The following is a 16,353-nucleotide window of genomic DNA, read 5'->3' as shown; positions in this document are numbered from 1 at the left end:
TTATTTTCTTTCAGCGCCAGTCAGGATAGGTCCGGGAAGAGCTACCCCATAGTCAATTTTTGACTAACTTTTTCCTACGTTTTACGAAAGTGTTTTGAGGTTCTTTTCCTCTTGGTATGGCAGGAATGTCATCTAATAAAGCCTGCTTTATGCCCTGCGAAGCCTGACACCGCTCTCTGTCTGTGATGAACCTGTTCCTTGTGTGCCTTTGGTAACTCAAACGCCACCACGACCCAAAGGCCTGCTTCTATTGGCACCCCATTCACACAAAGGCTTTGAGGGAGCGATCCCTCAAGCTACTGCCGGCTTGATGTGCGATGTCGTGACAATCCAGATCCCAGTCGAGAGGAAGATCTTGGGAACGATCGCAGAGTCCGAAATCCTTGTCACACACAAAGTCGTTGGGCCATATGCGTATGTGCCCGCACAAGAAGAAGTCGAAGCATGTTTCGACTCCACCTCATCTGTCGGCCGACGATACGAAGGAGCATCCCTCGAGGCTTGGTCTGCGGTTGACCCAGCACCTGTGTCGTCTCCGCACCTCCCAGAGTTTCCCGCAGCTCGAGCATCCCCTGCCCAATTGAGAAAATTGTATGATGCTATGCACCTCATATTTGGGCAGCCCATTCCCTCTAGCATTCTGTCGGGCCCCATGGGTTCCAAAGGGGCCCTTACTGGATCCACGCCAGTGGCTTAGGCACCAGTCAGGCCCCAGGGATCCATGTATGGATCTGGATCAATGCCAGTCGTTCCATGTCGACCTTTCCCGTTGACCCTCACTAGTTGGTATGATTGGTGTTCACATTGGCCTGACACTGATACCATGGGTGTACCCTCCCTGGAGCCCTTATTAAACTCTGCACGAAGTTTACCAGAGTATCAATATTTGTCTAAGAAGAAGAAGTTGTTGCCTCCAGCTAGCTAGGTCTTATACAGTAGTAATACAATTGGCAGGTGTCTCTAAAGATATTGCACATAATACAAAAAAATATTAATACGTAGATCAAATATTGAAAAAAAAAAGAGAATTAGTGAAACATGCTTGGATGTAGATGCAAAAAAATGAATGTGTAACTATGCAGAAGGCCATCAAAGTATCAAAGGAACACTATCTATACATTGCAGAGTAAGTATTTGTAGAGACAGAGTACAATAAAAGGCTGGAATGTTACAATAGTGCAATAAGAACAATTGATGGACAGAATGCAGAACAATGTCATACATTCACCCCAGTACAGAGATCTGGGCCTAAATCCATCATTGTTGTGCTCCCCATGCCATTCCAGTTTGAACTCAGCCATATGCAAATCAGTCTTGACCCTGCGCAGTGGGAAGGGTATGCCCAGACGTGCGTCCCATCCTTACTTCAACACTGGATTCAAGCTAGTCTGGCTGATGAAGGGTGATGCCATGCAACCGGCCCCAGGACTGTTCCCATAAGGAACTGGGTCAAGACTGATTTGCATATGGCTGGGTCCAAACTGGGGTGCGGTGGTGAACAAAATAATGATGGATTAAACCCAGATCCTTGTTACTGGGGGTGAATATTGGCATTGTCCAGTATTCCGTCCATCAATTGTTTCTTTTGCATATATTACCACAGTGGTCTGGTATTACAAAAATCAAATCCTCCTGCAGTTGAAGTCCGGTTTTATATAGATATATATCAGATGTAGCAAGTTCTTTAATGATTGCTATACACAGCATTGACATTTCAGTCTTTCATTGTTGTGAGTACTTGAAACCCTCTTCAGGATAGAGAAATATAAGCGCTCCCAACAATGCACCATCACAAAAAGAAACTAACAGTCACAACAAAAAAGCAGATCCAGCAAAGAGCATTAATAGGCAAGGATCTAATCCATATTCATGAGATTCAGTCCAGTCACAGAGAAACAGCTATCATGAAAAAAGCAGCTCTGGTCTTCAGATCAAGCTGACACACTGTTGTAGCAAATAGTCAGCAACCTCATCAAGTCTGGGTGAAGTTCAGCTCCCAGCCCTGTGATTAAAAAAACACTAAATACCCTAATAAGCAAACAGCTTCACATATTGCACCACTCCTGCTCTTTTTATGTATTGTTCAGCCTGTTAACATTCAGGATTTCAAACGTGTTAAGTGCCCTGAATTGTCATATCTGGCTTATATCTCAGAGATTTAATTACTGAAATATATTTGCGTGCATTGCAAGCTCCTTTTAATACAAATCATTAACTATGATTGTGTACAGCCCACCCACGTCCTCCCCTTCCTATACTTCCATCCGAAAAGCATCTGTTTCCATGTTCGACATTAGTAACGTACAATATGTAGGGTGTGCACTCAGTTCGCCCATTTAAGTTTTGTTCTTGAGATAATTTTTTTATGAATATGCAATGGCATCTCAAGTGAGGGTCTTTGCAGTAGTTCAATGTTTGTTGTGTCTTAACGTCTATCATGTGTGTTCTGGATTTTACTGGTTCTGTACTTTGACTGCTTTGTCTCCAGCTTTTTACCAGTGTTCAAGCTTTTGAGTTTGAGAATCTCCATTTTCTTTAGGACCCTGATAGCGATCCAGTATTATGTTTCTTGGATCAATGCCTTTTGGATTGCATTTGCCAATTGGGCATCTGTGGCTGCCGCCGATAAGTGGAAGGGTTTTTCTTTCTTCCACCCAGTCCCACATCATTGCTGTGGTCCCGAAGAAATAGGTTTTAGAGTGCAAGATGATTCCTATTTTGGCTGGCTATATCAGCATATTTTACAGGTTCCTCATCAATTGTTGAACTTCGTGCGTTTAATCTGTGAAGTTCAGAATCTTCTAGGAGTCATTTGTCTTGGGTTCTGACCCATGTGATACTTTCAGGATATCATCATGAACCTCAGTAGTTTAAAATGTGAGCAGTTATGAGTTGGGGTGGGGCAACTGGTGGGTGCTTCTGTGAAGAAAAACTGTGTGCTTGTTCTAATATAGAGCATGTTGTGAGTTGATTTACATGCATCATTGTGCGTATTTATGGTTCAAGAAAATTCTCAATGTGTGTGCCTACTACCACTTTTGGCAACCCTACAACGTGTAGATTACTGTGTCAGTCTCTGCCTTCTTTGAGACAGTCATCAAAGTGGTCACTCTTTCTTCCAGTGTCTTTCAGGTTACAGATGGATTGATTGACCTCTAACTCGATCTGTCATTTTTCTCATGTTGTGCTTTAAAAGGTTGTTGGTCTGGCTTACTTTTCCTAATTGAGGGCCTGAGTTTGAGTTTGGAGGACTGGACACTATATATCCTATTGCACTTGTAAAACAGCAGATAGAATATCTGTCACGTTTACGATAGAGTATCTCATTCTCCAAACTCTAACTTAGGGCCTTAATTTCTATCATTGTGCATAACATGTGGATGGCTTTGAGGATCACGTTAGTGTGATCGGCCGGTGTTGAGACTTTGTGATCTCTGTAATTTGGCGGCTGTTGTAGTACATTCAGGATTGGGATTCCGTGTTTGCCCTAGCATATTTATCAATTTTACTTAGGTGCATTCCATACATTGTTTTGTCTTTGCCCACGTTTATAAAAGTTAATGCCACATTGTATTATTTGGGTCCTCTGTGACTGTGCTGCCACCTGAGTAATATCCCAGTGTATTGGTGGACTTCCAAGCTGCAGCAATGAGGAACAGGCAGGGAGTAGCCTAGGGTGGGCGGTCTAGGAACACCTCCAACCCTTCTCACCTCACTCAGTTTTCACCAATGGATTGTGGCTGTCAAAATCTTTGAATCTTCCTCTGTTCATATCTTTTCTGTGTCACTCTGATTCTAACATCAGAAATCAGTGTCTTTAACATAAGGTGTAACCTTTATCGGCTAATGTGGGTGTTTAATATCATAGAGTCTCTAATTCTGATTTGTAGGCTATTAGGGTGTCCTCTAAGCCTCCATTGGAAATCTATTTCCTGGGGATCCCCACTCGGTCGTCCGTTGGTTGTCAGCAATATATTATTTCCATGGCCTGCTCCCACCTACAGTCTCCGACCATAGCCATTTATTTTTCTTGCTCAGTTAATATGTATTGCTCCTCACTTCAGTGAAAGGCTTTCTCCCCCAATGCCTGAACTCCAGACTCCTTACAGCCTCCACTCCACTGCACACTCACTGTAGCTGTCATTGGGGACTTCTCCCTGCATAGTTCGCTCATGTCTAGAGTTGTCCACACCTGGTTTCCTACTTGTTTCTGCCCCGTGCCAGCTGGGAGCTCCCTCCAGCCTAGCAGCACCACGTTCTACTGATTACTGTATGCACTGCCTCCCTGACCAGCCAGAGCCAGGAATCCAGTAGCCACTGCATCAGGTAAGTGTTTGTTCAGGGTTTGGCTCACTTCCATTGCAAAATGTCCTCGTTGCTATACTGCTGGGAGCCTGAGCATCCAAAGAACCTGCTAATTCGTAGTGCAGATATATGGCAATACTATTCCTTTCTCACAGGAGTTGAAATGGTTTCTAAATAAAATGATCATGAATGATTCTAAGGCAGTTTGCCAGAGCGCTATCAAAATGAGTTCTCTTTGTTGGCTGTCTAACCCATGCAACCCGTGTTTTCTTTTATTCAGTGGTCAGCTACATCCATAAGCCCAAAATCAGTGTCATGATCTGTTATATATGTGTGCCTTATTACTCCTTCATGGCTTTCTCTGTATGGGTGCGTTGGTAAATCTTTCATGGCTTGTTTTTGTCATATTCCTGGACACTTCCATGACTTAGTTTGTACATGTGCCGTTCCATTCTTTCTGGATTTAACTTGTTAGGGAGTCCTAAACAATCTGTATTACAATGGTCTGATTTAATCCAAGAGCAGTTGTAAAAACATGGATCAATATCTATCATTATATCTTCTAAAATGACTGTTTAAAATTTGTGAATATATATATGCTCAATTTGTGTTTTCATGTTAATGATGAATGTTATTTTGAAACAACTTCTTTACTTTCAGGTTGTTGCTTCTTTTAATTTTTATAGCTGTCCAGATTTTTATGTTTTTGGTACATCGCTACTTCAAAAGCTCAGTGGGTCCGGTTAAACTCTCCCCTGATCTTTATTTCCTGATGCCTGGCCAGAAGAGCAAAAAGTTGTTAACAAGCCTGCTTGTCCAAAACTCCACAGGTAAGGAAGACATTAAACAGAGAAGACCATTTGATGTACATTAAATTTGAAACAGAAATAGCATTTCTAGGGGTACAAGACACTTGTTTTAGTTGCATTCTTTGAACCGAATGTCAAAGGTGCCATAATCACCATCTTAATCTAGAGATTCAGCATGCTACCTTGCTTTCAGAGTTGAATCCCCTTGACATCATCCTCTTAACGTGCATTTAATTTTCCTCCCCATTCTTCTGCCACTCTTACTGCAACAGTGCACTTGTCCACATTATTATCAATGAAGCCTCTTCTGTCACTTAAACATCTCCACCAGTATGTGTGCAGTCAATTTCCTTACACTGGTCTTCTATATCTTCAGGCGTTAGCTGTCATCATATCATATAATGAGCCATTTATGCCGCTTATTGAGTGATGTCCACTGCTCTACTTTCTACACTTATTACACCATACGCATGTTTGAGCCTGTTACCTGCTTCTTGATTTAGATTATCCTCTTTTGGGCAGTATAGGCCTGACTGAACTTTGGAAAAACCCTGCAAACACTGTTTTCCCATCTAAAGAAAACCTGAAAAAGATGTATTGGGAATGGGTTTACAAGTTGGAAACCACCCAAGGCCTTTCTACACATCTAACATCCCGCTTTCTTGATCTAAAAGCTCATCCCCAGTTAGAGAAGTACTGGGATTTTATTGAAAAAACCTCTGACCGCAAGTTATATTTTCAGTTGCGGGTGGGAACACTACCCGTCGCAGAATTCACTTCCAGATGGGGGAGGCAAGGTACCAACAATGATAAATGTTACAGATGTGTTGAAGTATGTGAGAACATCGGACACGTATTATTCTTTTGTCCAATGTACGTGGTACCCCGGAAAAAATGGCTACAACCTATTTGTAAGCTTTTGGGTATCAGAAGATATGCTATTGCCCTTCGCATTCTGTGCACAGATCCTGCTCCCCCAATATGTATAGCAGTGGCTAAGTTTCTGGGGTGGGCCTGGAGCATAAGAACAAAAGCTCTGAGGTAAATCGCCAATTCCCCCCCCCCGTGAAATAGCATTGTAAATATTTCTTGCAGTAACTACCTCACGTATACAGCTAAAGTACCGGGTCAATAAAGTTATGTCTAGCAGCCGCCTGTATATTTTAAGTCGATATGGGTTGGCCTCATTCTCACGTCTTGCTTTTTATTTACCTTTTTTTAAAAAAAAAGTAACCAAGCTTGACGGCTATTTACATATTTAATTGCAATTTTAATATTTTAGATAATTTATATGTATTTTTATGTAATGTTTGTAAATGTGCTTTTATGACTTAATTGCCGAATAAAGCTAATTGAATTGAATTGAATTGATTATCCTCGCCCCAGCCATAAGGTCGTAAATGCACATAGAAGTCTGACATCTCCCCTCGACCTGGCCATGTCTTTCGATTCTGAGTCTTATCTCAACCCTTTATCAACTGCCTTGGAACTGATAATCTCTCTTTGCCCTTTTTCATGCAATGTAAGCCCAAGTATCATTGCATCTTTTGTCTCAATTAAAATCTAAATCATCTAATCAAAATGTGCCTCTGTCTTAGCACTTGCTCCTCTTTTCGTTTGTTACCAGATTTTCACTTGCTACTCCAGTTTAAAAATATCTACTGTCCTTTCCACATCTCTAGGCTAACCAACTTGTGTCTGCCTCTTAACAAACCCTATTGTGTGCTGACGGTTTTGCCAGTTTTGCCCCAAATTCAAATAGCCCTTCTTCTGAGCCATGTATCTTCGATCAATTACTCTTGACCTGTGTCTACCTGTTCTGTCCTGTTATAATCCCATTGTCATTATTGCCATCAACATAAATAGCTGTCCCTTCCCTGCTCCCTGAACACTCACTAACTACTTTCTAGCTTGAATCTTTCCTCTTTCTTCTAAATCCTCGAGACAGGTACTTAACAGACAATTAGTTATAGGATGTGATGTGGCCTAGTGACTTAGCTGCTCACCTTGCAACCTAGAGCCCTTGCCACAAAGGAAACACACATTCAACTTGAACAATATAGCAAAAGTATCACAGGTTTAAGACATTGAGTTACATTATGAACAGATGTCTTTTTAACTTTTTTTTCCTGGAGGCTAGTCTGTTGATGGTTGAACCGTAGATCATCTGGTTGGTGGTTCCAAAGTCTCAGGTCTTGTTCAGAGAAGGACTTATTCTTAGTATATGATTTTTTTGTAGGCATTTTTAATAAATGGTGGATTTACTCCTGGTGTCCCTTTTGATTCATAGTTTGTCCTTGAGATAGCTGTGGAATCCTAGAGGGATGGCTTTAGGAGTGAAAAATGCCATTTCAAACTTTTTGCATTAGTCAGAGGAGATATTTTATAATAGGTGTGATGTGCTCTGATTTGATAGCTTCTTCCTTTGTCGCACAGTTAACGGTCTAGTTTATGCGCATGGCCTCTACTTAAGAACGTCTGTGGCGCAGACACGCATCGGACGAGCCGCTGGCGCACCAAAGGCAAGTCCTTCTGCGCCTGTCCATGTCCAAACAGGCCCATGGGACAGGTAACCTGCATCTTTTTATCCAAATAGAATGGTCTTTTCTGCTGACCAACTTTCAGGCACTACGCCCTGCCTGCTCAGAGGCCTGCCTGGCCTCCTTAGACCCTCAGACGAGCCTAAAAAGCTGCACTCATTGCAACTTCTTGCTTAGCTCAGATTGTAACTCCTGTAACTCCCCCCAGTGAAGATGCTTCTTGCTCTCCTGGGTCATCGAGAAATGGGGCTGTGTAGTGCGTTGGGGAGTAAATTTCTCTTCTGCAACATTACCTGCCCGTCCCTGCCAAGTCATCAACAGCACATACACAGTTTTGTTATGGGTAATGCCCCTGAGGCCCTGTTTCTGACTGAAACGTGGCTCCACAAGGCATCATTACTTAATTTTATTGCCACTCTATCCTGAAATTGCTGCATTGTTAGAAGGGATTTCAAGGACAAGTCAGGAAAATTATCAATGCAAAGTACAGGAGTTGTCTATCTCTGCCTGTGAAGCCTTGTTACTCATGATCTGACAGAATCCGGTGCCTTGATTTATCGTCCCCCAGGATACACTGGTAATTGGTGCTGGATGGTTCCTGACTTTCTATCTCCTTACATTCTTAAGTCTGGCAACTTCATACTGCCTGGGGCCTTAACATTTATTTGGCGGATCCCGCATACAGTTCTGGCTTGGCCCTTATAGATGACCTTAGCGCCTTGTATCTTAGCTTAATCAATTCGGTACCCACACATAAGGACATATACTTTCTAGATCCTATCTTTTCGAATATTAAGGGCCTAACCACGGACCCCCGCTTCTTTGGTCAAACCACTTTGCAGTCCCTTTCTCTATTCAGATTTGTTTAATACCCTCCACGGCTGTGGCTGTACCTCAAGTTAGGTCTAGAAACTGCTTCAAACTAGATCTTCCCTCTCTTAATGTTCAAAGTTGGAACACGTCACCAAACCTGGTGCAGGCTGTCTATTCAGACCAACCTATGGTGGGTGTCTAGATCTGGGATTTCCTGGATGCAGTCCTGCCAGCCAAACTTAGCTCATCAGCTAGAATCCAGCCCCTTGGTTTAATGAGGGTTTACGCAAGGAAAAAAGCAGTGCAAGGGCCTGGAAAGGTCCTGGAGAAAATCTATGATGAGTATAAAAGACTTCAGTACAAAGCGGCACTAAAAACTATCACATTCTATGCAGAGCTGCCCGGGCAGCATTCTACTCAGATGAAATCACCACCGCTCCGAACTTTCAGATCCTAGTAATGTATCTCCTTCCCTTTTTCTGTCACAGTCCCAATGTGAGGAAGTCACAATGTGAGGAGCTAGCGCACGTTTTTGTTTAAAAACAAAAGTGACATATATCCAACATTCTCTCACGACTGCTTGGATGTGCAAATTCGGTTGTATGTCGGAACAATGCTGGGAAATACTCTGCATGCCTTTACCACACATTTTATACCACACATTGTTTTAGATTGCATATGCTTTTACAACGTATGCATGCTTACCATACATTGTTAATATATATATATATATATATATATATATATATATATATATATATATATATTACCTACTGGCGGTCGCCAGTAGGTAGTTATAGTTAGGACCACGTTTCCATAGGAAATCCGCAACATTCTATTTTGAATAACTTTGGCGCCGGTCGACGAATCCTCGCGAATTTTTCAAAATAGGTGGGGCGCTACGCTCTGCTCCTACCCTGAAAGTCTCGGGGGGATTCGTCAAGCGGGGGCTGAGATAAAAGGGGGGTCCCAAAACGCGTTTTTCCCATGCATTTTTCCATAGGACCTTTAGACAGGGCTACAGAAATTTGGCAGAGAGGTAGTCCTCAGGTCAAGGAAGTGCCTTTTGTAGGTTTGGTGTAAATCTGTTCAGTAGATTCTGAGAAAATAGCCTTTAAATCAATATATATATCTGATCCAGCTTACGGTGCGCTTACGGTACGCTTACCGTACGCGTACGGTGGCGTGCGCGAGCGCGATTCTGATTGGCTCTTAGATCTTAGTAAACATTCGAATCGGCCGAAACCAGGAAGCGGTGGCCGCCATTTTCTCTCTCGCACTGAGAGTGATTTTTAAAATATAAAGCCCAAAAACATGTAAAGGGGCTGTTTAGACAGCTCCCACACACATAGCCATGTTGAGGGAGTCCCCAAAGATCCCCCAAGGCCAAAAACTGAATTTTTATTTTTTCGGCAATTTCGCCGATTACGCTTACCGTACGCGTACGGTAAAAAATTAAAAAAAAAAAAAAATTATCCACACTCTCTCCACCCCGTGTGCAATTGGTGCCCGCAGAGCACCAATTGTGCATGGCTTATTAGACAAATGATAAACTAAAATATTTTTTAAAAAAATAATAAAAAAAAAAATTATCCACACTCTCTCCACCCCGTGTGCAAATGGTGCCCGAAGGGCACCATTTGTGCATGGCTTATAAAATATACGAAAAATTAAAATATTACCTTTCAAAACGAAGTGCATCATATGTCCTCCATGTGCGCACGGTGCGCGAAGCGCATCGTGCGTACATGGCCCATCTAGCGTAACGTGGGCACGCGGTGCGCGTAGCGCACCGCGTGCCCACCGTGCGTGCACGGCACTAACTGCGTAAAGTGGGCGCGCGGTGCGCGAAGCGCACCGCGCGCGCACGGAACAAACTGCGTTAAGTGGGCGCGCACGCCACGAATGGCGTAAAGTAACTTAGCATTTAAAAAACCGTACAAATTCACTGAAAAAACCATAGGTTTCACACACGTTATAGTTAGGAATTAGCATTTAAAAAACCTTGCAAATTCACTGAAAAAACCATAGGTTTCACACATGTTATAGTTAGCGGAAATTTTACTGATAAAAAACCAATGAAATTCCCCCGTTATAGTTAGTGCAGGCAACTATAACTCACGCGACCGCAATCTTCTGCTGATGACATATGTGTCTTTATGAAAAAAAATATTTGTAATATATGTATAGCTAAAAATGTATGGAAGAAGACATGGGCAAATAAGTGTCTAAATACAGTATTAGCATCAGCAGAGGATTGCGGTCGCGTGAGTTATAGTTATATAGATGTCGGTAAACATTCGAATCGGTCGAAACCAGGTAGTGTCGGCCGCCATTTTGTCTCTCGCAGTCTGAGGGGGTGAAAAAAAAAGGTGGAGAACGTGAAAAGGGGCAGAGTGGACAGTTCCTGACCCCCTAGCCTTGGTCAGGGGGGTCACAGAAGGACCCTCAAGGGAGAAAAAAACCAATTTTTTTTTTTTTTTTAATCGCGAGGTGCGCGCACCGCGCGCGCACGGCACGCACTGCGAACTGTGGGTGCTCGGTGCGAAAAAGAAAAAATTTCACGGTGCGTGCACGGTGAAAAACCTGGAAAAAAAAATTAATAAATACATAACTTAGCATTTAAAAAAACGTACAAATTCACTGAAAAAACCATAGGTTTCACACACGTTATAGTTACGAATTAGCATTTAAAAAACCTTGCAAATTCACTTAAAAAACCATAGGTTTCACACATGTAATAGTTAGCTGGACATTTCACTCGTAAAAAACCAGGCAACTATAACTCACGCGACCGCAATCCTCTGCTGATGACGTCAGATATTACATCACTGATGACATATGTGTCTTTATGAAAAATAAAATGTAATATATGTATAGCTAAAGATTAATGGAAGAAGACATGGGTAAATAAGTGTCTAAATACAGTGATGTAATATCTGACGTCATCAGCAGAGGATTGCGGTCGCGTGAGTTATAGTTGCCTGCACTAACTATAACGGGGGAATTTCATTGTTTTTTTACGAGTGAAATGTCCAGCTAACTATAACATGTGTGAAACCTATGGTTTTTTAAGTGAATATATATATATATATATATAATGTATTTGTGGGGGGGAGACCCCCCACATCAAAGAACTACCTTAAATGCATAGCAAAGGCATACGTTGGTTAAGCATGTGTGTTCTAAAAGCATGCATGGTAAAAATGTTTTGTAAAGGTACAACATGGTAAAACCCTCGTTGTAAAAGCTGTTTCCTAGGAATTCCAGTTGGATGATAACATCCCCAGCACCAGCTTACAGATGGACTATCCAACTGATGAAGCAAACAATTCTGAATCCTCGCAAACTATTCAAAAAAATGAATTCCATGGCCCATCTGGACACCCCTCTTTTCCAGACCTTGTTAGATTCTAAAAAGTCTGGCTCTCCTCAAGACCCTCTTCTCTCCAGCCAAACTTACCACACTGGGCCTGGACATAATGCAACTTTTGGTAGGCCTCCTTAACTCGTCCTCATCCCCCAGGCATGGAAGCATGCCATGTTTTTGCCGCTCTCAAAAAAGCCGAGCTTAGACAGATCTTAATGCTTCCCATTTACTCCAAAATATAGGAGAAGCATATTAACGTGCAATTGAACGTCTTCGTGGAGTCCCAAAACTTGCTGCATCCCTCACAGTTGTGTTTAAGAGCAAAACATAGTTCCAAATCTGCTGGTCTGGGAGTCAATGAACATCTGAGACTGCTTCTGTACAAGGGCGATATTGCAGTGCTGACCCATCTCAACCTTAGCGCAGCCTTCGATACTGTCTCACATACCACTAAATTGGAAAGCTTAGCGAATCTGGGTTTCCAAGGGACAGCTTTTTCTTGGATGACCTTTTTTCTGAAAGATCGCACCTTTCAAGTCTTTTCGGTCAGCTCCATTGCAAAGCTATATCCTCTTACTTCTGGAGTCCCTCAGGGATCAGCCTTAAGTCCAATGTTGTTTAATATCTACGTCCGTCTGCTTGTGGACTTGGTGGAAAGCTGTGGCTTTACCCTGCTTTCATACGCAAATAACACTGAAATCATCTTGTCTTTGCCATTTGTTCAGGGTCACAGTTCCTAGACACTGAATACCTGCATGGGTAAGATCTCTACTTGTATTAATACAAACTCATTAAAATTCAGTGGCAATAAGACCGAGGTGAAGGTGTTAGGTAAGAACCCCCTGCTTTGGCACCCCAAGCATTGGCCTGAGACCTTAGGTAATCTCCCAGAACAGGGCTCCAAGGTAAAGAACCTAGGTTTTTGGCTGGGTGTCAATCTGTTGATAAAACCTCAGGTTGCTAAGTTAGCCTCGACCTTCTTTCCACTCCTGAAACGGCCGAAACAAATCATTTGGATTTTCCCTTTTTCAGGCCCAAAAGACAGTTTTTTAGGCATGATCTTATCAAGACTAGAATACGGAAACATCCTCTACTTAGGCGCAGACAGGACCGCTATTAAGTGCCAATGAGTAGTTCATAACTCTGCCGCTAGGCTTTTATATTGTCTCCCCAAACATGCCTCTCTGTCGGGCAAGCTTCCTTGACTTGCAGTTGACAAACCGAGACATTTCAAAGCATTATGCTACATGCATAAAGCTAGGTTGAACACTGGTCCGCAGTACCTTCAAGAACTTGTGGTATCTTACCTCCTACTCGACACTTGTGATTGAGCAATTGCTACCTCTGTATGGTTCCCAGAGTCAAACTGGTTTGTATGGTCTGTCTCTCATTCTATTACTTGGGACCCACGCTGTTGAACACCTTGTTCGAGTCCCTGAGAAGCTGCTCCACATTAATCACCTTTCTCAAAAATTGGAGAACCTGAATGTTTTAATCTTGTCTTATTTTACTAGCCCCTACCAAAGTGCTGGGAAACTCTGTTTGGGTAGCTATGTACTATACAAGATTTAATAATAAGAATAATAATCCTACCTGAAATGAGGCCTTCCAGAGCTTTCTGGGTGGTAGAGTAAGTAGTTAAGAACTTTATTATGCATTACTGGTCAAATTCTGGTTTATGATGTAGACAAAAACAGTATGTTTGGTGCTATGCACAGCATCTGGAGGTGGCCATTAATAGAGTTGCATCATAGATCCTTGTAGAGGTTGAGAAGGGTGAAACCTTAGGATACACCCTAGTTGAACGTTAAAATTGGAAATGGAATAAGATAATTTTTGGAACCAAATGAGTCTGTTTAAGTGCAATAATTATCATGATTATAAATCCCAGCTTCAGCCAAACTGATTGCATGAATAACGTTTACCAACTTTGTCTCAAATTACAAATATGAATTTTCCAGAAAGAAAATTATTTTAGGAAGGAGTGACCGTACTAAATTAATAAAACATGATTTTGATTGGTCACAATTTAACTCACTGAGAAATTGGACTCAACTGCTGTCAGCTATTGCATAAGCTCTGTGCTTATGCCCAGAGAAATGCACGATAGGTTCAGGCACGACCAAACAACTTTAACGTTTAGAATACAACATAATATATTTCCTAAACCAATTTAGAGAAATCAAAGAAAATGTAAGCACAATGACACTTTTTTTAATGGATTAAGAGAGAATGTAATATGAATCTGTCAATAAATTCCAAGTGATCCAATGGGAGTGTAAAAGCCACTGTTAGTCAATGTGCAGTACGCAAAAAATAGGCCATCAAAGGCTGGTGAAAAGGCCGGATTCTTGCCTACCTGGTTATCTCCAAGAATCCTCACAGGTCGCCAGGATCTTTTTATTTGCCAGATAGCGTGGAGGGAATGAACACAATTACCAAAATATATCTACCACAATTAGACTTCATTTGGAAAGGACCACTGACTCCGAATCTAAAATTTGTAAGATTTTATTACAATCAGAAATAGCTCAACATACAAAGACCTCAATACAAGGTGCAAAAGGTAAATAGGCACTAATACAAAAGCAAGCCTCCACAGGATTCTCATTCGGCTTAAAACAAAAAGAATTCCAGATTCTAAAAACATCATAAAGATTATCGTTAGGCTAATGTCAATTTTAGGAATCATTGGTCAAGAAAACATTTCTATCCCTACACTAACTCTAAGGTGACATCCTTACTTAGCATTCCCTCCCAGGCAAGAGAATCGAGAAAAAGGTGTCAGAAGTGAAGACCTCTTAAGAAGTACATTCACTTAGTCAGAGCTCGATCTAAGATGCTCCTTCTAGCCTCCCATCTAAACCTCATCTGCTCCACCCACGGGGCACTGTCCCTAATACAAAACCCCAAAATCGTAGAACACGCCCCTCGGCACACCTCTTCAGCCAGGTCTTCCTCCAGTACTTTTCCTGTAGTCCACGGTTGGCATCCAACAACGGTAAGCTTGACCTTGGGTCCCAGGCACCTTACGCACTAGAAGTATCTTCTTCACATTCCAATGCACTCCCCTGTTGGCTTCCCACAGCATCCTAACTCCTAAACAAAAACCTATTCTCACTAACGAGCTAAATGTCCTTGCACCTGCAACAGAAACATGAGACCGAGAGAAGAAACATTTCACGTCTTTATATTTTATATTTCTCTGCAACCCAAGCCTTTACCAAGGGAATCAATTTTGGCCTACAACATTAGCTAACATAAGAAATGAACAGGCCTTTTCTTCTAACGTATATGCGATTGGGCCTTTACAAAATTAAACACTCTATTAAATCACATTCTAAGCATTAGTTCATTATCCTCATGTAAATAATTAAGCAACCTACACGTATACTTTAACATGGCACAAGTTTGACCTAATACATTGCATTACACGAACCTAATCATTGTGCATCTTACTAAATACATTCACTATAGCTTGCAACGTTGATCCTCACAAAGCGTTGTTACTTTTCTAATCAGCTCTATGTTAAACGATTACAGCAATACATTTCTATGGTACTTCTAAGCATACATTGATTAATATGTGGGTGCTGACTAACGATAAATATGATGCATTCCTACAAATTTCAGAATCTCACGACGCTCTATCAGTTGTCTGTCACCAAAAAATGAAAACAAGAAAAAGTTACCAGCAAACTGCTGTGCCTGTTCTGCATTCCGTCCATCAATTGTGTGTCTTTTGCTTTCTTGTCCTAAGTGTGCCAGGTATGCTCAGAGGTTGAAACCCCAAAACTGGTCCTAGGATGCTTGTTTCCGGTCCAGGGAGGACCTGGCTTAGCAGTTCGGGCTGGACTGTTCCCATGGGGCACAGGGTCAAGACTGATTTGCATATGGCCAGGTCTAAACTGGAGTGGGATGGTGAGCAAAATAATGATGGATTTAACCCAGATCTCTGGACTTGGGGTGAATGTTTTGATTTGTTCTGCATTCCGTCCATCAATTGTTTGTCTTTTGCTTTCTTGTCCTAAGTGCGCCAGGTATGCTCAGACGTGAGTCCTGGGCTCACTGTGCCACTGGAATCAAGCTATCCTGGCTGAAGAGGGTTAAAACCCCAAAACTGGTCCTAGGATGCTTGTTTCCGGTCCAGGGAGGACCTGGCTTAGCAGTTCGGGCTGGACTGTTCCCATGAGGCACAGGGTCAAGACTGATTTGCATATGGCCAGGTCTAAACTGGAGTGGCATGGTGAGCAAAAGAATGATGGATTTAATCCAGATCTCTTGACTTGGGGTGAATGTTTTGATTTGTTCTGCATTCCGTCCATCAATTGTGTGTCTTTTGCATACTTGCCTAGTACACAGTACTAATCCTGAGGCACTTAAGGGCAGTCACTAGTCAAGGCACTTCTCTCAGTCCTGCAACAGGGAACATATCCTGCAATCAGCTCTCCTGTGCTATGTTTCAAGGGAATCAGCCCGATTTGAGCCATTTGCCTTGGCAGCCAGATCGGCCTGG

General features: G+C 42.2%; 1 protein-coding gene across 1 annotated transcript in view; it reads left to right on the top strand.

Moving 5' to 3' along the window:
* Positions 1 to 16,353, top strand: part of LOC146810320 (cholesterol transporter ABCA5-like) — a 1,540,893-nt gene that overhangs the window by 907,256 nt on the left and 617,284 nt on the right. Inside the window, exon 20 of the mRNA XM_085617316.1 lies at positions 4,966 to 5,135. Within this exon, the coding sequence (XP_085473442.1) occupies positions 4,966 to 5,135 (170 nt within the window). The remainder of the gene's footprint in view (positions 1 to 4,965; positions 5,136 to 16,353) is intronic.

This window comes from Triturus cristatus, chromosome 7, assembly GCF_964204655.1.
Source record: "Triturus cristatus chromosome 7, aTriCri1.1, whole genome shotgun sequence".
NCBI classification, from domain to species: domain Eukaryota; kingdom Metazoa; phylum Chordata; class Amphibia; order Caudata; family Salamandridae; genus Triturus; species Triturus cristatus.
Note: the sequence above shows the minus strand (reverse complement) of the source record. Positions and strands in the feature narration are given on the sequence as shown.